Source organism: Pelecanus crispus, chromosome 16 (assembly GCF_030463565.1).
Source record: "Pelecanus crispus isolate bPelCri1 chromosome 16, bPelCri1.pri, whole genome shotgun sequence".
NCBI classification, from domain to species: domain Eukaryota; kingdom Metazoa; phylum Chordata; class Aves; order Pelecaniformes; family Pelecanidae; genus Pelecanus; species Pelecanus crispus.
The window spans coordinates 6,605,359-6,626,479 of NC_134658.1; the positions used below are offsets into that span (position 1 = coordinate 6,605,359).

The 21,121-nt window shown below is 51.6% G+C and overlaps 2 protein-coding genes across 2 annotated transcripts; both read right to left on the bottom strand.

The window, feature by feature from the left end:
• Nucleotides 1-132: 132 nt before the first annotated feature.
• On the bottom strand, nt 133-3,102 carry PITHD1 (PITH domain containing 1). Its single transcript, XM_075721775.1, has 6 exons — nt 2,905-3,102; nt 2,630-2,673; nt 2,390-2,467; nt 1,424-1,528; nt 800-908; nt 133-564 (listed from the first exon to the last, which is right to left on the bottom strand). The coding sequence occupies exons 1-6, from the start codon at nt 3,091-3,093 to the stop codon at nt 463-465; spliced, it is 627 nt and encodes a 208-aa protein (XP_075577890.1). The 5' UTR covers nt 3,094-3,102; the 3' UTR covers nt 133-462.
• Nucleotides 3,103-3,771: 669 nt separating this feature from the next.
• Nucleotides 3,772-20,140, bottom strand: ELOA (elongin A). Its single transcript, XM_075721774.1, has 11 exons — nt 20,069-20,140; nt 14,701-14,757; nt 13,948-14,066; nt 11,855-13,070; nt 10,438-10,552; nt 9,913-10,068; nt 9,364-9,461; nt 8,391-8,571; nt 7,768-7,879; nt 7,316-7,467; nt 3,772-6,729 (listed from the first exon to the last, which is right to left on the bottom strand). The coding sequence occupies exons 1-11, from the start codon at nt 20,138-20,140 to the stop codon at nt 6,668-6,670; spliced, it is 2,340 nt and encodes a 779-aa protein (XP_075577889.1). The 3' UTR covers nt 3,772-6,667.
• Between the last annotated feature and the right edge of the window lie 981 nt (nt 20,141-21,121).

Sequence of the window (21,121 nt, forward strand, 5' to 3'; positions counted from 1 at the left end):
ACCGCCGGTGACAGCCGCGGCCCGGAGCCGCCCCCGCTGCCCGCTCCCCCCCGCAGCCACCGGCTCCCCGCGGGGACACGAGGGCCGCCCCGCACACCGGCTGCGACCCGCGCTCAGGGACAGCGACCCGGGTCCGCGGCTCCGCACCTCAGCGCGTGTTTTATTGGCAGACACGAGAATTAAACGACACCAGCCACGAGCTTGCCTCTGCCTAAAGACCGCGTCTCCCGTTAACGAGAGCGGAGCCGCTGCCTTCCGCGGGACCCAACGCACCGCTGCCCTCAGCGGCCGCCTCCGTACAGGCGTCGCACACACCCGGCACTCCGCTTTCCGAGGCAAAAAGACCAAAACGTAAAGCCGATCCAGCGCTCTCCAGTGCTCCAGGAAGCCATTTCTGTCCCAGTCAGCCCAGCACCTCCGTACACTTGTACCAAAGCCTTCGGGAGATTCCCGACAGCGGTGTTAGGAGATGAAGTGAGTCTGTGGGGTGATTTGTTCCAACTTGTGATCAGCTGGGTTTGCTGATGCTTCGTAATTGCAGATGGTGACTTCGTGGCGATGAGCCTGAGTTAAGATTAAACGTATTAGTCCAGAGGAGAGCAGAATTCAAGCCCCTCCTAAAACCCCTGACCGGCAAGAGCTGAGCAGGTTCCCAACTTACAGACTTTTCATCACAGACCTTCCATGCCCACCCCCACACTACCCTCACCTTCCTCACTGCTAGAGCACAACTTAAGCTACGATTTAAAGCCCCTTTCACACTATTAGCAGAGTCTTGCTTATCTCTGCTCTCACCCACCTCTGTCCACTCTCCCTTCAGACCTATATAAAAGATCTTCGTTGTCTCTGCTCCAAAGTTCTTCGGAAAGTGGATGGAGAGGTGGTAAACGTTGGAGAAACGGGCAATTCTGGAAGAAAACACACTCTGAAGCCGGAGCTGTGCGTACAAGCTGCCGCTCTGCTGCCTTGCCACCTCCTCTCAGCACGGCGCTGCGGCCCTGCACTGCACGTGGCCCCTGCCCTAATCCGAGTCAGACTTGGGAGCAAATGACTGAGGGTGCAGGAGGAGCAGCTCCCTTCACGCTTGTGGTAACGGGCCAGCAACAAGCTGTCGCTGGGGCCAGGAGCAGGGGACACCACACTGGGACGATTCTGCACCCTGAGAATTGCTGGGTGACAGGCACAGCCACCCCCCAGCTCCGGGGAGGAGGTTTTCAGACCAGAACTCTCACCTGACAAGGGCAGGATGGAGCCAGGGATGCAAATTCTAGTCTGGGCAGCTTTGAGATGCAAGGGAAGGAACTGCCCTCTGCTAACACTTTGCTAAACTTTGGCGGCACACCAGCAGGCTGGACAGAGCGCGGCTCCTGCGCTCAGGAGGAGTGGCCCCCGCACCCCCCAGGCGTGTGGGTCTGCATCGTACTTGGTGGCGTACTCCAGCTCGCCCGTCGGATCCCGGTTCAGGCTGAACGTCTGGTCCGGTTCCCTGGCTGCATCATCAAAGGACATGTGAGGAATGTTCCTGAACCTGGGAAGAGAGGGAGGAAACCCAGGAGCTAATTGGTTTCCTCCCCATCTATTAGCGCTACCCGGACTCTTCTCAACAACAAGAAACTGGATTTGCTTTGTTTTCTAAGGGGGAAAATACCAACGCCACCACAAAGCATCATCATGTTCCAGAATACCCAAAACTCTGAAGAAATAATAAGGAAGAGAGAGGAACAAGGCTGGGGAGATACAGATCTCAGCACCCTTGGGTACATGAAGAAACCCAGACCCCAGTATACTGGAGACCAAGGAAAATGGGGGCCCGATAAAGGTGTATTTCTTTCCACACAAGCAGGAACTACAGAGTACTCGATACTTTTTTTTTCTAAAAAAAAAGTAGTATTAAGAAGGCTCTCTCTCCCTTCAGGAGCTAAAACAGGCCACGTGGCTCTGTGCAGCCAGACCGCTGCCAAGAGCTGACAAACCTCACCTGGCTGCAGGACACCCCGTCACTTGTGTCCCCTCCTCCCAGGCCTCAGAGCTCCCCCCCAAAGCGCAACCCTTCTTGGCCCACCAATCCTTCTGCGGCCCGCTAAGCCAGGAGCAGGTTGATTTCTTCACAGCACAGCCAGCACCTCAACCAAATGTTCTCTTCTAATTAGAATTTCTCTAGAGAAAAGGCAGCAAGTAGCTACGCTCATCTCCGTACAAGTTACTGTTTCTTTTTCCTCCTGGGGCTGGAGAATGACTGAGGTGCTGCACAGTAACACTGCTTGCTCCCATGCTGCGCACCCTCGCTGGGTGCCTGGGCACCCAACAGTGGGAGAATCGCTGTTCTCGTTAGCTACGGGTCAATCGGTTTGGTTCACGCGCCAACAAAGTTAACGCTCATTTTACTTACAGCCTCATCTCTGCTGGATGTGTATCATCGTCTTCTCCCATCACAATTACTCCTTTTAACTTCACGTTGCCCGTAAACCTGCCAAGAGACACAGAATTGGCGTCTTCATCTCCATTCTCCCCAAATCAGCCCCGGTTACGGCGGCAGACGGATGTGCCTCGCTCCCGGGAACATAGAGGCAAGGAACAAGCCCTGCCAGCAGCCAAAACGATGCCAAAGGAGCTCGGGGAAAGAACTTACGGGATGTTAAACAGAAGCTCCTCGTCATCGTCACTTTCTACGAACTGAGGAGAGAGAGGGGCGGGTCAGGGCCGGCCCCGGCCACGCAGGTACGCGGGCAGCGCACCGGGGGCGGGGGGAACACGCACCGGGGGGGGCGGGTGACCTCGGAGGGGCTCGGGGGCAAGGCGGGGACCCACACCACCTCGCATCCTCCCGCGCCCCGGCCCCCTCCCGCCGCCCGGCTCTCCTCAGGCAGCGGCACCGCTGCAGGCCCCGGCCCGGCCCGGCCCCACCTGGGCGCGATCGCCGCGCTCCTCCCAAGCGCGGAAGACGAGCGCGCCGCTCCCCTCCCGGCGCTCGTTGAGACATTGCAGCCGCTGCCGGTCGATGCGCAGGTAGAGCCCCCAGGCCGCGCCCCGCTCCCCGCCGACCGCCGCCGCCTCCCCGCAGCAACAACAGCAGCGCCCGTGACCGTGCGCCATCACCGCGCCGCCGCCCCGCCCACCGCGCCTGCGCACTGCAGCCGCCCCGCCCACCGCGCCTGCGCGCTGTCGTCGCCCTGCCCACCTGCGCCCCGCTCACCGCGCACCGGCGCCCCGCCCACCACGTACCGGCGCCCCGCCCACCGCGCACCGGCGCCCCGCCTACAGAGCCTGCGCGCTGTCGTCGCCCCGCCCACTTACGCCCCGCCCATCACGTACCGGCGCCCCGCCTACAGCGCCCCCCCCACTGCGCCTGCGCGCTGTCGGCGCCCCGCCCACCGGCGCCCCCTCACCGCGTACTGGCGCCCCGCTCACTGCGCCTGCGCGCTGCCGCCGCCCCGCCCACTGCGCCTGCGCGCTGTCGTCGCCCCCCCACCCCGCCGCGCGCTGGTGGTCGGTGCTGGGCGCTGCACCGAGCAGCAGCAGCGGCCCGCCCCGGGGGGTGGGGCTCGGCCCCGGCCGGACCCCGGGAAGTGGCAGCCGCCGGGGGAAGTGCCCTGCCGCTTTTCAGCGGCGCCAGGAAGGGCTGCTGGGGTTTAAACCTGCGGCTTGTTCCGGCCGGGAGGGGGAACGGGAGCACCCCCCCCACCCCGGGACACCGGAGCAGAAGCCCGCCTAGTTTTGCTAAGGGTGTATTTAACATTCATCGCTGAGACAGAAAAGAACAAGCAGACGCGGTCCAGTGTTTGGCTTTTATTGAGACATGATTTCCCTCTTTTCATATAACTTATCTAATTAAAATATTCATCTTAGTTACCACAAAAAAAAGGAACATAGAAAATTGTATATACAGAGTTAGGGACCAAAATACAAATGCAAGTCAAGGTCGCTCCCCCTCCTGCCCACATCACTCGGCGGCGAAGGGGGAAGAGGCAGCTCTGCTCGGTTCCCTCGCGTGTAGTGTAGCACAGAAAAATTGCACAAGTGTAACACCCGGGGCCCCGAGAGCCGGGGAAGGGAGCGAGCGCTTCTACCCTAGACTTCGCTGAGTTTGTGTCTCATGGCAGTAACCCTCCTCTCCTCCCAGCTGCGGGGCGGTGCCCACCTCTTCCAGCTGTGCTGGTTTAGTGTCTGAGCAAGAGGGCAGGGAAGGGGGAGCAGTGGGCATCGGTCCCAGGACCAGCGGGACCCGCTCAGCGGAGCGCGGGGTCAATTTGGACACGGTGTCACCTCTGATCCTCTCTGCATCCCCCTCCCTGCGATCCAGCTAAGCTAAAATACAGACACAGCTGGCAAAGCCTAGAGCAAAGAAGCTGCTCTGAGAGGGAAGGTACATCACCCCGTAACAGCGATGCTTTGGGCAATACCCATGTCCGAGTATCCAGCTGTAGTATTAATTAAGTGGCAGTTTAGCAGTGCCCAAGGTTGTCCTCGGGCTTCACGCAGATCCTTTGCTCAAGGCTCCATTGGGGCCCAAACAGCGTGCCAGACTGTGCTTCCCTCCCCTCTGCCCCTACCCCAAGCACAGAGGAGAAATAAACGGTAGCACAACGGTCAGCAGAAGATAATATATTGTTATCTAATTAAAAATACAGCAAAATTAAATACAGCAAAAATGCAAGAGTAAGGAGCCATTATTTTACAGCACAACACACACTGAAATGCTGCACGGTAACATTAAAGCATCTGGGACTGTAACAAACTTACAGCATATGAGAGTCTGAGAACATTTTTCCAAGACCTTCAAAATAAGAAAAGAACAGACCAAATAAACAAGAGACAGGTGTTCAGAATGGTTTAAAATTATTTAAAAAAAAAAAAAAAGGAGAAAAAGAAAGAAACAAACCAACAGAAACCAGAAGCATACAGGGATTTTTCTAGAGCCCTCCAGGGAGGACTCCTCACAGCAAGGTTTCCCCCGGTCAGTGTGCACAGACAACTCCACTGGTTCAGGATGTGGCAGCCACAGAAGGCCAGCAGCAGAGCTGCTCAAAAGCTGCCACCAAGAACAGCATCTACCACCAACACCTTTTCTGCCTAGACAGCAAATATGGCTTGGAACAAGAGAATCTCTCCCCCTTCCGATCCAGTCGGACCTCTGAGCACTAACAGAGGCCGCCTCCCTCACCACACGAGCTGGCTCTGACCAGCTCCATCCTCCGCTTGCACCACCTCTGGGTAAGGCTGCTTTCCAGGCAGACACAACTCACAGGCAGGAACGTTCACCACAAGAAGGCTTCACGCATAACAGTGAGTGCCTAGTTGTGTCCGGCTCCCCGAGTCCACCTGAAATCACACACCTCGTGCAGCACTCGGGCTCCCAACCTCCCCAGAGGAGCTGTGCTCCAGGGCACCTCCGCACACTTCCGCCAACCCCAGCCTCCAGGTCCACCGGGTCACATCACACCCCATTCCCTTCCAGAGCTCCAGTTCCTCAGACACCAAGTACAACTGAGCTTTTTGAACTCCTGCTATGAAGTATGCACGCCTTAAAAACAAACCACATTCCACTATTCACTTCCCTCCAACTCCAGTCAAGTGGTTTCAGGTTCAAAGACTAAAATCCTTGCTCTTTCCAAAGAGGGGGCAGAGGAAAACATACAGGGAAAAGACAGGATTTAAGCACCAGCTTCCAAACTGGAAATAAATCCTTCCCAATTCCACACGAAAAACAAGATAAAAGTATTCCTTCTTTCCACTAAAAGAGGCAAACTGATGCCATAATTGATATTTAAAAATTGTTTTTAATTTCTGAGGCAAAGTCCTCTCTCTCTCAATTAAAAAAAAAATTAAGATCTGACTTGGTGCACAGTAAGATTTCTCCCAAAACCCCTTGTAGTTTTATTCCCAGAAGCCAGCAGAAGACAACAGCAGCAGAGAAAAAGTCCCCAATGGCTCTTGGCATCCCTGCACAACAACGTAAGCATCTGTACAAGATCTACAGTAACAGCAGAGAGAAGGTAGAGTGCTAAGATTTTATTAACATACACGAGTAGAGAGCAAAGCCTCGGGACTTGATGCGCTTGCCAAAGGATCAATGAGCAGATGGGCCACCAGTCCTACCTGTCCCAGAGAGTCCAGGCAGGACTTGGGGCCCAGCAGGTACCAACCATATCACGAGGAAAGACGCCCGTGACACCCAGTGTCCACTCAGACAGATGGGTTCTTGCCAGCTCGAGTCAGAGAGGCTGGCCCTTGTACTGGATTGGGAGGGGGGAAGACTACTGAGAGCAACATAAATAATACCAGCGGGATAGAGGGGCAAAATATTAATTAAAACCATTTTATAATTTATTAAGAGGTTAAATAGTAAATAGTCTCTGGATCTTCCACTCTCAGCAGGTGCCAAGACTTCACATTTTCTCATATCAGGAGATTCTGTACACCCTTCTTTTGACAGATGACAAAGCCAGAAACAGGATGTCAAGGGCAGGGGTGAAAAGAGGGGGGCTTGACACTGAGAAAGGGACCAGAATAAAAGATAAAATACTGTGCTGTCGTCTTGTGCAGATCAAAGCTTCTCCCAGCAGCTGCAGCCTCCAAAGAGTCCAAAGAAAAGGGCTGTTTGGGTACCTTCTCCCCATTCAGTGCCACTCCCCCACGAGAAGGAAAGTCCCGGATCTGCACCACAAACTTATCTCCGAGAGAACCTGTTTTTGAAAGCTTTGATAGTCTTTGCCATCATGGGTGCAATTTCTGCAACAGAGAAAGAAAGAAAAAAAAATCAAACAAAAAACCCCACACATTAAAGCAGCAGTCACAGACTAGGAGAGCAGAGAGGAATTCAAAGCTGCAGCCCTGGCAAAGCAGATGCAAGGCAGGCGTAAGTGTGCGCTCTCTGATCATGGCCTATCATATTTTCAGGTCACAGACTGCCGAGAGCCCACTCTGCTTTCTGCACTGCAAGAACACAGATCTCTGGTTAAACTCTCCCTGCTTCCTTCCCAAGGGAGCTGCACTAGAATTGCATTGTTCCAAACTGCTAGACAGACACAGAAGGACAGCAGGAGGGAACAGGCAGGGTTTCTGCCTCACTAGTACCATTAGGACAGGCTGATGTAGTCAGCACTGAGCAGGCAGGCAAATCGGATGTTTCCCTATGCTTTTTCTTGTGCAAGAAGTTTGAACAGCCTTTACCCTCTTTTTAGGGAGAGGACAGAGGCCACCAACATCAACCCTCATGCATAGCCTGGATTTCTCTTAGAGCAGAAGCAGCGGATTCGTGCGTTTGTAAAGGAGGAGCTCTAGGAGTCCACACAGATGTTCTGCAGTTTGTACTTACTCTTCACTGGTGGTTTCCTGGGGTCGTAGGAGGAGAAGGTGCTACCTGAAGATGGGACAGAATGGGCACTGCTCGTGCTGGGCCCATCATAGGACTGCTCCTCACTCACACGAGTGTGGCTTTTGCTAGACGGGTACAGGACTGGTTTTATTCTGAAACAGAGACGGGGCAGACATTTCAGTAAAGGATTCGCTGTGGTTTGACACAATTCTTCAGACGTAAGCCATATTTGTTAACAGCAGCATGGCTGGTACCGCACGGAACCAGTGGTGACTGGGATCTCCACACTTCCCAGCAAGAAAGCAGCTACTGCAGTTACAAGTTTCACTGCAAAAGGACCTCCAGGACACACAGGATTCTTTCCTGCCAGGACTCAGAGCTTCAGGGGGAAGCTGGCAGGAGCCCATAGGAAGAGAGGCCCTGAACAGCAAGCACTACTGAGAAACACTCACTTGGTCTTCTCTGGCAGAAGAGGTCCCCCAGTTCCAAACTTCTCTTGTCTCCTTCGTACATCCCGAGGGGGCTTTGCTGCAGAGTTCACAAACGCCATTTTGGCCACTCTACCTGTAGGAGGCCAGAGGGAAACATTGCTTAGATCCACCTTGTTTTATTACAGCAAGCTCCAACCACCAATCCATCTGTTTCAAAGCTCAGGCGATAGCCTCCTCCCTAAGGTCCAAACCTCCTGCGGTCACAACATGGGCTGTGAGATATCAGACTGATCAGATCAGTAGTTCTCATTATGTTCACCAAAAGAGCAGTAATGCTTCCCTCCACCTCGGTATTCTTCAACGCCAGCACGGAGGAGCCACTCTAGCAGAACAGAAGGTGTCTCTGCAGCCCTACATGTTCTTGCTATAAAATATTGCTCTGTCTAGTCTGCATCAGCAACACTATGGATGAAATCTAGAGCCTGCTAAGCCATTAAGCAAAGGCCACCACAAAGAGCAGAGACTTAAGCATCTCCTAAATTGGACTAGATTTAAACCAGCCATTCTGAAAGACCTTCCCCCCACAAAGATATCCCCTAGGCAGAATTTCCAGACCTCTCTCTGATCATTCAGCCCTGCTTTACCTTTGGGTTTGTTGGCATGAGCTGAGCCGATGTTCCGTGCTAACATGAGCAGCCGCTGCTCTCGTGCGTCGTGAAGTCGAAGGTACATCTCCCGCCAGGACTCAAACTCTTCTGGCTTCTCATTCTTGAAATCTCGGAGACAGTGATTGTGCCACAGTTGATCCGTATCCTCAATGAGGACCTGAAACAAACCCACACATAAGCTGGGATCCCTCCCGACACCTTCACTCCCCTTTCCCTCAGCACCAGTATCACTGGAATACCACAGAGGACAAGACAGCTTAGGGGCTGTCCTGGTTTCGGCTGGGATAATGTTAATTTTCTTCCCAGCAGCTGGTGTAGTGCTGCATTTTGGATTTAGTTTGAGAATAATGCTGATCACTTGTTGCTAAGTAGTGCTTACACCAGTCAAGGACTATTTCAGCTTCCCATGCTCTGCCAGGTGCACAAGGAGCTGGGAGGGGGCACAGCCAGAATAGTTGATCCAAACTGCCCCAAGGGCTATTCCATACCATACGGCGTCATGGGCAGTATAGAAACTGGGGGCAGTTGGCTGGGAGGCTGCAATCACTCCTTGGGAACCGGCTGGGTATCAGTCAGTGGGTGGTGACCAATTGCATTGTGCGTCACTTATTTTGTATATTATTATTATTTTCCTTCCTTTTCTGTCCTATTAAACTGTCTTTATCTCAACCCACGAATTTTACTTTTTTTTTTTTCCCAATTCTCTCCCCCATCCCACTGGGGAGGGGGGAAGTGAGCAAACGGCTGTGTGGTGTTTAGTTGCCTACTGGGTTAAACCACAACAGGGGCCAACTTGCAGCAAGAGATGGGCAGATGGCAAATCCAGGAACTCAGGACTAGCAAAAGCCACCTCTTGTTATAAAAAGGCATTGTTCTTTACTATTCTGCAGATGAGGACAGAACATCACTCCCGCATGTCACCATCCCTTCCCCAGGCCAAGGCACTTACATGATTACATTCCTCAATGCGATACAGCTGCTCTGGGGTGCATCTCTCCAATACTGGCTCCAGCACCGAGAACGGGACACCACCCACTTCATAGATTGCTAGAGAGAAGCAAGATGCACAGAGTATTTATCCTGCTGCTTCCCTGCCAAGGAAAGGGCTTGACACCTTGAAATGCAGCAGAAGAAACAGCAGTGCTGCGTGCCACTACACAATACGAGGGGAAGGAGAAAGGAACCACAGGTGTAATAGCTCTAGTGGGTCATCAGGCACCAATATCTCCAAGTTAAGAAGTGCCTGCGCAAGGCTCTGTTTACCACTATTTCCTAGTGCTTTTGCACTCCCTGAAAGCATGCTGGGTGCTGATTCCTGCAGCACCTGAACTTTCAGCGAGAGCGGTCCCATATTAGTTAGCTTGCCTTGTGACAAGGGGCAACTAACTGTTCACATGCTCCAAGCCAGATGCTGCTGGGATATATACAAACAAGCTACCAAGACTTCAGTATTATCTGCGTGGCAACATGACTAAGATAGATGTGGAAAGGTACTTACAGTCGATGTTGTTACTGAGGACTCTGATACATTGCTGATACAGAGACATCATCTTTGGGAGGTAGGCAGTTTTAGAGCCTGAATACACCTGCATCTTTGAATTCAACCGGCGGCCTGTAAAACCTGCTTCGCTCTCTTCAACTGGCGAGGACACTGCTGTAAAGAGTAGGACTTGGAGTGAGAAGGGAGCAGAGAAAAGAAGAGCCCACCCTGCTGAATGGCACAGGAGACACAAATGAGTCACCCAGAACAAACCTAAAGGGCCAAGTCTTCTCTAAGAGACCTGCAGCCTAGTTCAGGAAGGGCAAGTCCAAAGCCCAAACCTCAAGAAGGGTTGGCAAAGGATCTTCCTCATTTCTGCTACAGCACATGGGAAAGAAGCCACCTTTTTCTGAAACTCAGGCTCTGGTCATCAGAGGCAGGACACCAGAGCCCAACAGAAAGACTTGAACCCAGCCAGCATCCACTTCCTCCCACAAACAATGGCTGCAGCCCGTTTCAGACCTATTTTCCTGCCCAACATACCTTTCCTTTTTGTCTGGGAGCAGGTAATGGACTCGATCGAAGGAAGAGGGCGGTAGTTGGCCTGAATCGGCGGCAGTGGGATGTCTGGTAACGTTGGCACCACATCTAAAAGTATCTGGAAGGAGAGGATGTACACGCAAGTAAGACAAGAATAAGGAGAATGTTACACTCTGCCAGCATACAAACAGCGCTGAACTGCATTTTGTTTGATGCTTTGACATTCAATGCTGATCAGCTGAAATAGCCTGAGAGGGAGCCTGCACTTCTGCCACATTACTGTGGCTCTGTCTAGGCTGTCAATACAAGGAAGCCAAAATTCAGGATCTGAATCACGTAACACCCTCCATTAAGAGCCATCCACATCTTTAACCTACTAGGTTCAGTATAAAAGGCCTCTGGCAAGAACCCAAATCAGATTAACAATGCAAAGAACTAGAGAAAAAACAGAAGAGAAAGCTGGCAGGAACATTTCCTTGATCTCAAACACTCATTTACCTGGTTTGTCTCTTCTTGTCCTCCTCCCCCCCACCCTGCAAAAACCTCCAGTGATGGAGAGGGGAACCTCACAAACTGGGGGACACCTAAAACTTATTAGAATGAATGGCAAAGCAGGACTTTAAAAGGCTGCTAAGATTATCAAAACACTCTTTGAAGAGCAAAGCATTTCAAGTTGAGTAAAAAGATAAAGCAGTCAAGGTTTTACACATTAGTCCCTTATTTATATACACAACACTGGCACCCACGTGGTAATGAATATATACAGAAACATTGCTCATTTTTCATGCTTTCACAAAACAAGGTCTGTCTTTTAGAATAAGCTGCATTGTAACACCAGTTCTCCCATTTCTCCCCCATTTCTGGAGACCAACAGATTTAGTTAACAAAACTGCAGTACTGATAAAGATAAAAATAAAAGGTCAATTTTAGAGAAGCATAAATACTTGAGAAACTTGGGAACCTTGCTAGCAGGTGGAGATGCACCGCGTGTTAGGCAGGATTCTAAGCTGACTCACACCTGAAGACACTCTGCATGCTTAACAAATGTATCATGTCCAATATGTTTTCATACAATTATTTAGCTGAAGGTGTTTCCCTCTTACTCTCCCCATTTTTGAATAAAGAGGGTTTTGTCTATTGCATTTCTTTTTTCCCCTCCCTCTTCTCCCACTTTTCCAGCAGAGTTCCACTCTTAACAGCACAAGGCGATGCGTGCGGTGCAGGGCATATGAAACACAGGGTGTCTCCCAGCAGGAGCCAGGAGTCACAGACCTAGATACCAGTGAGACACTGCAAGCACAACCCGATGCAGAACACAGCCCAGCACCTCCAAGGGGAAAACTAATAAGCCCCAGATGGCAGAGGACCAAGAGCAGCTGATCCCACCTGCTTGTTCACTTCCCAATCTTCAAAACCTTACCCTCTTTGGTTTAGGAGGCTCTGGTAGTTTCTTCTCTGCCTTTTTCTCACTTGTTCGCTTGTGGCTTGGACTCTTCCGACTCGAGCTTGAGCTGTTGGTACTGGCTTTGGATCCATTCTGTTTGCTGTGCCCTCGGTCTTTCTCCCCAGCTGACGCAGAGGGTTTGACCACTTTCTTTTTCTTTTTCTGGGGCTGATCATAGCTGAGGTACGACTCAAAGGACATTGTAGGTTGTTCAAATTCATCCTCCACTTCCCCCTCCCCCAAATTTGAGGAAAAGCCCATTGATTTTTTGTCCACATCGGAGATTTTCCGCTTCCCCTCTGAAGATTTTAAGCTCCCAGAAATCCCCTTTTCTTTACTCCTATTTGTCGAGTCACTCTCAGCTTTCCGTTTCTCCTGCTCTGTGTTAGAGGTCTCCAGGCTCAGCTTGGGCTTTTCCAATTTGCTTTTTTCAGAGTCCCGATGTTTTTGCTTCTTAACATGGTTGTCCAAAGACTCTTCCAAGTGTGGCAACATGTGCAACTTCTCCTTTCTCGGGGTGCCGCTTTCTCGGTTCTTCTCCTTCTTGGTGCTATCTGACATCCTCTGCTTCTCCTTGCTGCCCCCTGCCATGGGGGCTTCTTGAAGCTGCTCTTTAAAAGAGGTCTTGTGCAATCTTTCTGGGCTGAAGGCAGAGGTCCTGTCCTCCCCTCTGCCATCAAGTCGCTGCTTCTTGTGAGAAGACTTGTGCTCTTTGCTTCGACTCATGTTCCCTTTGTCGTAGAACTCACCGGGGTTCCTCTCTCGGCCTCCCCCCAGCTTCTCCTGAAAGCTGTGGCCTTTACTGGCTTTCCGATGACATACCGTCGGTTCTTCCTGCTCCTCAGAGGCGTAAGGGTCTGCGTACATATCCTGAGGGCTCTCACTTGGCTCAGGTGACACAGCTTGTCCATAGTCCGAGTACTCCTGATCTGAAGAGAGCACTGGGGAAGATCTGCCCCAACCCTTCCCGTCTTGGCTGCTATAGCCATAAGTCTCGTGGGCTCCCTCAGGCCTAGGATACCTTTTGGACTTCTTTTCCCTATGATCTGGGCTATAGGACTGGCTGCAAGACGGCTGGAAGGGTTCTGAATACTCCTGGTCAGGTTCCTCATCCTCTCTGAGGGAGGGTTCTTGATGTCTTTTGCTTGAGCTGCTCCTCTCGTAGTCACGGTCTTCAGAATCTAGGTTATTTCTGAAGGGATAAGAAAACAAAATAGTTAGATTAAAACTTCCCAATATGAATGAAATGAGCCACTCCCCATGGACCATGTGGACGGGAACCTCTCTTAGAGAAGACTAAGGTTGTATTTGGTAGTTCTGGGGCAAGAATACCACTAATTCTTCCAGGCATAGCAACATTCAGGGATTTAGAAACCGCATGTCTAGTGCGCAAATTGATTAAGCATTTTTATTAAGACTAGAGACTTCACTAGTTCATGGGAAGTGGAGACAGATGTGTACAGAGACTTCTCCATGCCTACACACTCCTGGCTGTATGGTGCCTATGGGGAACATGTCCCCCACTTAGCCAGTTAAGCATGTAAGGATACTACAGCCATCAAATTATCATGAATAACTGGGTCTTTATCACCCACATCTAAATGATACAGTTTTGTTACTACAACATGCTGGCTAGCATTAACTTTCAGTTTCCATAGATTTTTCGCACATAAAAGCCTTCTTTCAAAGAAAGCCACTTCCTTTACTCGGGCCTAGAACTTCCTCTCTTTAGCATCATAAAATGGGAAGCAAGCAGATTGTATCTCTTGCATTAATAAACACACTTTTTTGGCCTCTACTGTTAATCTCTTCATCAAACTGCAAATTCTTGAAAATTGGTCCCTACTTTCACGCAAAACTGCAGCCATCAGCAACCCAATGCTCTGCAGCTAGCAGAGACAGGAAGTTTATGCCAAAACAAGGCAAAAATCCCATGCAGAGTTAGCACCCTTGTGTTACAAGTTTATCCAGAGCCTTCACTTTGTCACCTTGGTCAGAGAAGTTTACGATCTCTACTGCAAAAATATAACAAAGCTTATCTATCAAGATAGCCGAACAGGTTCACTTACCGATCTGCCTCTTGGGACACCGGCACTAGCTTCTTCCACCTGGCTACGAGATTCTTCGCAAAGTCTCCTACAAGCTCGTGTTTCCGTAAACTGTTCACAGTCTTCCCAACACCCGTCTCCTTCATGAGAGAGCCAAGACATGAATTCATCTTAGCAAAACAGTCAGCATTCTCACCTCTGCTAAATTTCCTACAAAGTGAATAAAGTTAACCCGCTACCCATCCCTGCTAGATAGAAATAAACTTCCTTGATCTAACGGCAAAGATACCACATATATTATGTTTTCAGCGGCCATTATATTGTTTACTACAGTTCTGTAAGTCAAACAAGACTTAACTCTGCCTTAAGGCAAACATTATTGGTATTAATAAACCAAGTTAGTATTTACCACAATTATTGTTTATAAGTTTGAAGACAGAAGTCACTAACAATTTTAAGGATTAGCACTTCCTGATTTCATGCCGATTCACTTATCATTAGTAACTGCTCTGACTTGAACACCATCAAGTGTTGAACTTTTGGAAGAACTGAGGATGACAAACTGTCCTCCATGGCTTCACACTTGCTCAGACACACTCCTTCCCTGTGCCTGGTATCTCTAGGACCTCATCACAATTGTGCCTGTGACACCAGGCTGTAGCAGGTGGCTGAGGCAACACGCCCTATTCCAGAGAAAGCAGCATTTCTGTGGCAAACGGTTAGCCTGCGACTTGACAGACACGATGAAAGCGCGAGAGATTTCACAGCTCTTACCACAAGAATGTCAACTGTGATGGGCAACTCAGACAGCCTCTTCAGACTTTTCAGCAGCTGCAGAGACAAGAAGGAAAGTGTTCAGACTTGTCATACTGAACCACATACTGTGATTAGAAAGGAAGAGCACTGCATGAGAGCTTGTTCGAAAGATCCAAGTGGCAGACAGCTGCTGTCTTGCTCCAAATCAAGCTCCTGAGAAGGTGAACACGAGGGCCAACTGTTAAGAAATTATCACCTCTTTGCCTACGAGGGCCCACCTGAGAATCTTAAAACGCACTCAAATATTAATGCTTTCTTCACACAGGACTGCAACTTATCTTTGGCTTAAAGCATCAGGAACACACAACTCTGTTGCACAGCAAGTAGAAGAAAGGACTCGGAAGCTTGTGACTCTCAGAAGGTGGTGCTGAGAATTGCATCACTTGTTGAGAGAAAAAAAAAAAAAAAAAAAAAGAGTCCTTTCTGAAGTTTTGCAAGCTAGACACTGAGGGAAGGAAGATTTCTAGATGCTCTTGAAGGTCTAAGAGGGAACCTCACTCTTCCCTGCAGACCCTCCTCTCTGTCAGTGCTGCTGACAGTGTCTCTCCTCTCAGCTCTAGTCTGTGCTAAAAAGGCAACCGACCCCTTCCACAACCACTGCCTCTCGCCCCACTCTTTTCCCTTCCCTTCACCATACGCCAGTGAAAAATGTTGTTTTCCTCCACACGCACGCTGCCAAGCGAGGCCCTGCCGGCACGTACAGCTGCTCCGCGGGCCAGGAAGGGAAGAGGAGCCCTCTCCGACTCGCACCCTGGCGAGGGGCTGCAGGTGAAGGGGACATACTCGTACCTCTACCACCCAGGTGGTTTGGGACATTGCTTCACCCAGATGTCTACCGACTTTTTAGTTACGGTACACGGAAGCACACATCTGACAGCCCCGCTGCCCCTCACATTATTTCCTGCAGCTCAGCTATAGCCGCAGACCAGCCTCGTCAGCGTTCCCATTATTATAGCCCCTATACAGCCCAGGCTTTGTTCAGCACTGCTGTGCTATATGCCATACAAAGGGCTGTCCCTCATCCCTCTTTAAAGCTCTGCGCTCATGCTCAATTAGCACTGTCGGCCTAAGCTATTCCAATCACCCCCACTTCCACCATGCAAGGATCAAAGAGGTTTAGAGGTTTCCTTCCTTTTGAAAGAAATAAGTTCTTTTAACCTATCTGAAGAGTGCTATTACTTCCAGAGAGAAAATACTCCTCGACACAGAGATAAGGGTTCATCTAGCTTAAGCAGAACCACAGGACAGTTTCCGTTCACCAGAAACCACTGCCCCATCTCCATTATATTAGGACTTTATTGCCATGACTGAACGTTTAGGTTTTGTTTGTTTTAGAAGAACGAAACGCTGATATCAACAGTAACAGTGTGTTTCAGCACTCTTGAGCTAAGATGCTGAGGGGGGTGCAACAGTTCTAGCTGTGCTGTAACCACAGCTAACCAGGTCTTCAAGCCCTCTGTCCCTTCAACTCTGGGCTCACGATAATGCAGAGTCTCCCCTGGGATTCATGGGATCTGGGGCAGGTAATGCATTCCACCACCTAGCTCAACTGATGAGAGAGGGAAGGAAAAAAAAAACCCACCCAGGCCACCAGTTGAGCTAAAAATCCCAACATCCCTTCAGTTTTCAGTACCACTGTTATTTTGCCAGCACTGCTGCTTGACAAGCTCGCTGGCAATCAAAGCCATCAAACCAGAAGGAGCAGAGGTAGAGACACAGCCCACCTCTGCTGCCTCCCCTCAAACTGCCGTGGCAAGCCCTGCCAGAGCTCGTGGCTCGGGATCCCTCTGAGAAGCCCAAGATCCTTCTGGCATCGGTAACGCAGGAGTTTGGACTAGTGTGCACAAAGGCCCTCTTTGGAAGGGGGCAGGAAGGGAGGGGAAGAAGGATGGATTTTGTACTACATAGAAAAAGAGTAAAAAACGGGGCAATATTAAAACAATAGCATCTCTGTAAGCTGATTACCTTCCTAGAGAGGTTGTTTCAGAGCTTATAAAATCCCACCGTGAGAGTAAGAACCAAGGGAAAACTCGTTATGATATCCTTAAAGCCTCCCAATTATTTTCCAGCTACACCCCCCCACTGCAGCATCTTCCACAGCTCTTTTTGCTCTTTAGTTATTTGTTGCCTTCAGGGCTGAATTCCAAGAAGAAAAGTACTATTCTGAACAGGGTTCATCTCTGGATTTTGTATAGCCAGGGAAGTGTGGTTTGAGACCAGAGGACCCACACATTTGATCCAGAACATGTCTCAGGGGGAACTGGCTTATTCCACACCCACTGCAGTCAAAACCTCCACACTTCTTAAAAAAAAAAAAGCAAAAGCTGGCTTTCCAGCTTTCCGAGAGGCCACCATACACATACCTTTGCCTAAGTGTTACTTTACCAAGCTTTTACACCTGCACATTCACTAGAAATATTAACACAGTTTGAGTTCAGCAGACTTCCCAGCCAAGTAATAAAAATCTCAGAATGACGCTGTCAGGAAATGAGGCATTTTTATTACCTGCGTCATCAGTAGCACACTTATCTGCCAATCTAAGATATCAAAACCTGTGCTTATTGATGCTGTCCAAGTGGCACGCAGCCTGGCAACAACCAAGGAGGGATATATTTGGGAGCTGTGTTTGTAACAGCACAGCAAAACCTCGCTTTGCTTGCCACCTCTGTGGACCACAGGTCCACGTGCATGAGACGCATCAAGTGAGACAACTCCGATGCAGCAAGGCTTAAGAACTTGTACGAATCTGTATTTCCTATGGGAACAAGCTGGTGCAGTACACCCCACTGCCTTCAGCTGAAATCAGCCAAGCAGACTCAAATCTGGCAGCTCAACTCAGAAATAACCGAGAAAAAGGCAGCCAGGTAGAAGACAGAAAACACAAGGCTTGTATCTTGCCAGATACCACATGAAATACATACGACAAAACTCTTCTAAAACACCCCAACACAAGGCAGAGTTTCAGTCAATCGGCCACAAGACACAAACCATAAAAAGTTCACTTAGTTCCAGCTCCAATAGAGTTTTGTTTAATATGGGTGGATTGTTTTCTTTTTCTAAAAGAAGTCAGCCAGGCCCATTACAATGCTAACAACACACTTTAATATCAAATTACTACAGCACAGCCTGGCCTCTTCCTCTCCGTGAAGATGTTCTCCTGTTTGTGTTTCCCGTACCCTCCTTCTTCCCCCAGAAGAGAAACAAACTCTGCTGCAGGAGTGTATCTTCTCTGCTGGAAAAAAAAGAGACCATTTCCAAACCGTTACAGCAGCGTCCAAAGTTTCACTCATACAGTTCTGTGCCAGCAGCCCGATTTTCGCCCAAAACCAATATTAATACTTAACACCTTTCAGCAAGGCGATATAGAGTTGTACACGATACCAGGCAAATATTATTCTTTCACATTACTGATAAAATGTTTCAAGAGGATAAGGCAAGAAAACTGAAGACTGGAAATGGTGTAACGCATGGGTAGCACCCAGAGGTGCTGTGGATTTGTCCTGCTGACATGGCAAAGCTGTAGCTGCTATAGAACTGTAGCGGAAACAGTTATAGCAGAAGAGCCGAAAGCCATTTTCTGACATAGGAAGGTGCTCAGAAGATACACAAGCTAACAAGACAACGCAATGGCAACTAAATTCAAACCTAGAAACACTAACTCTTCCAAGGATATAGTTGAAAAGGTATCAGAAATAAAAAAGAATATAGGTCACAGGACCTTTCTGCTGCGGAAGGGAAAAGGTTTAAAGTCACTATCCTAGCTAGTAACAGCTTGCAAATGCTTACCACCTCTCCCTCCCCTTGCAAAACTGCATGGGATCAACAGAGAAAGAAATGACTTCACATCGCAAGGTTACTGGAGAAAGAGTCAGCCTGTGCAAATAGTGCCCAAAGCCTTACAATGCCCAAGGAACACAGACAAGCAGTTGTTGCCCCAAGCTGACACAAGGGTCAGGAAACAGGAGCACCAATTCTCCATGCACGGCGTGCTGAGCCAGTATTTGAAGTCTTGCGCGTGCTCTCAGCACCACAGAGCCCGAGACCCCCTGGAATTGACTCCTCAGCAGTCCCTCAGCTCCATTTGGGGCCCCACCAGGTAAACCCTGCTCTGGTCTTGGCTGAGAGGGCGAGAAAAGGAACCAGACCCCCCATCACTTCGCCCCCAGCTAGACTGGAGCCGGGTACAGGGGCCTCTGGTTCAAAGGGTCAGCACTCGAGCACTTCAGTATCCATCCTTCTTCATGGGTGGTAGGAGCTCTTGGAAAGCAAGTGGTTCTGTAGGTGTTTGCCTCAGTTAAACAAAATTAACCAAGGGCAGAATAGCTCCACAGCCCTCACTGCCTCGTCTTTCACCTGAATTAAGTGAAACATGAACCAAACACCTGTAAATAGTCACCACAGCTGCTCCCCCTGGAACATATAAAATCCTACAGAACAGGGTAACAGCATGCAGCAAACCCACACCTGAGCTCAACCCTAATTCCAAGTTTCAGTTGAAAAAGACGGCTCCGAACCCTGGTGCCCAGCAGGAGAGTTGCTGTCAGCAACAGAGGCAGCCAAATGTCACCGAACAGATTGGGGCACAAGCGCAGATCAGGGCAGCGCGCGCACGGCAGCTGTTCCACGGCAGCTGCTGCGGGCAGCAGATTTCGGCAGCGGACACCTTCCCTCATGGAGACGGGCGAGAGGCGTCGAGCAACTTCCCCGAGGCCAGAGGGGGAACGCACGCCAGGAGCTGAGTTAAAACTCGGCAACTTCTTGCCCTGACCCCAACTCCCCGGCGATCGGGGTGGCCTTGCCAGGGTCCTGGCCCTCCCCAGCCCCACGGCAGGGCTGCGCCCCCCCATGGGGCTCACGCCGGGGACCGCGGCTCCTCCACCATGAACACGTCACCAGAGCAGGACTCTTCCGGCAAGTTCTCCCGTTGCCCACTCGCCCGCCTCTCAAACCGCACCCCATGGACGTGCCACGGGGGGACCCCGCACAAGGACCCCGGCACGCGGCTGCGAGCCTCCCGTGGGGCAACCGGGGCCTGCGAGCCCAGGCTGGCAGCAGCGTGGGGGGCTCCCACCGGGGACAACCACCCGGGGCCTGCCCCGCTGCCGCGGCTCGGGGGCGGCGGGCCGCCCGCCACGGACCGCGGCCCCGGCCGGGCAGGAAACTTCGGCGGGGCGAGGGGGGGGGGAAGGTCCGGCGGAGGACAGGCCCGGCCCGACCCCGCTCCCCGTAGCCCCCGCGGGGTGGCCCAGGCCCTCCCGACCCCCGGCCCCGCCGCGCCGCCCCCACCGAGGAGGGGGAGCCCCGGCCGCGCCACCGCCCCCGTCACCTTCTTGGGCTCCGAGCTGCCCGCCAGCCGCGACTGCAGCTTGCCCACAACTTCCAGCACCGACTCCGCCATTTTTACTGCTGGAGAGGCCGCGGCGGCGGAAGCGGCTTCACCGCCCCCCAGCCACACGGCGCTTCCCCACCGCCGCCGCCATCTTGGCTGCGGGCAGGAAACGGAAGCGGCGCAGCAGGTGTCCCGGCCTGTGGCGGCCATGGCGGGTGCGGGCAGAGTTCGGCGGGTGCCATCTTGGGGCCTGGCAGCGGCGGCGGGCAGCGCCATCTTGAGTGTTGGCAGGGCGCTGCTGAGGGGAGCGCGGCCGCCATGGCCGCCCCTCATTGAGGCGGTGGAGCCGTGCCTGGCCCCACAGTGGTCAGGACAGCCTTTCCCGAGACAAATGTCCCTTCATGCCGACTCCTGTTGCCTCCCAATGGCCAACGGCTCCACCACGGCTGTTGGGAGTGAGTGGAAAGTAGGTTTTTAGATTTGTTTGTAGCCAAAGGCAAATTGAGTAGGGCCACAGCTGCCCAGGCCGGGGGCTCCTCAGGCCCGGGGCTTGGAGCTGCCGTCTGCTCCGCTCACTCAGGAGAGAGGGGAAGGCATCAGGAGGGCAACGTCCCCGCAGCTCATCCCCAAATGCCCTGGTGAACCCCTCTGGGGTGGAGCTGGGCCTTTGGCCGCCTCCTCGTTGCTTCTCCCTTGGCAGCAGCCAGGTCATCACGCCCGGCCTTTGGTTTACTGCCTTCTCCCGTCGCTGGCTGCGACGATGCCCTTGGCCAGAGCAGCGCTACCTGAATCCAGCCCTTCCCATGTCTCTCGGAACTCGGCTGAGGGTGGCTGTCCTTGCATCACCCCAAAAGCCTGCTGTAAATGTAGAAGTGATAAGAGCAGTCAGCTGGCTGGGAGGCGAGAGGAGGGAGGAGGATGTTGCGTGGGGAAAGTTGAGGGTCTCTGTCTCTCAGCCTGCAGAGCCCTGTGCTGGTCAGAGCTTCCCCTCGGACCACCCGGCCTGAACAGCAAGGTAAGGAGCAGACCCAGCCTTTAGATGAATCATGG

Coding starts and splice junctions, on each gene's coding strand:
- PITHD1 (XM_075721775.1), bottom strand. CDS start 3,093: ATGGCGCACGGTCACGGGCGCTGCTGTTGTTGCTGCGGGGAGGCGGCG. Junction 2,674..2,904: donor AGCGCGGCGATCGCGCCCAG/GTGGGGCCGGGC, acceptor CTCTCTCCTCAG/TTCGTAGAAAGTGACGATGA. Junction 2,468..2,629: donor GAGCTTCTGTTTAACATCCC/GTAAGTTCTTTC, acceptor GTCTCTTGGCAG/GTTTACGGGCAACGTGAAGT.
- ELOA (XM_075721774.1), bottom strand. CDS start 20,140: ATGGCGGAGTCGGTGCTGGAAGTTGTGGGCAAGCTGCAGTCGCGGCTG. Junction 13,071..13,947: donor GTGTCCCAAGAGGCAGATCG/GTAAGTGAACCT, acceptor TTATCCCTTCAG/AAATAACCTAGATTCTGAAG. Junction 7,880..8,390: donor TCATGCCAACAAACCCAAAG/GTAAAGCAGGGC, acceptor GGCCTCCTACAG/GTAGAGTGGCCAAAATGGCG.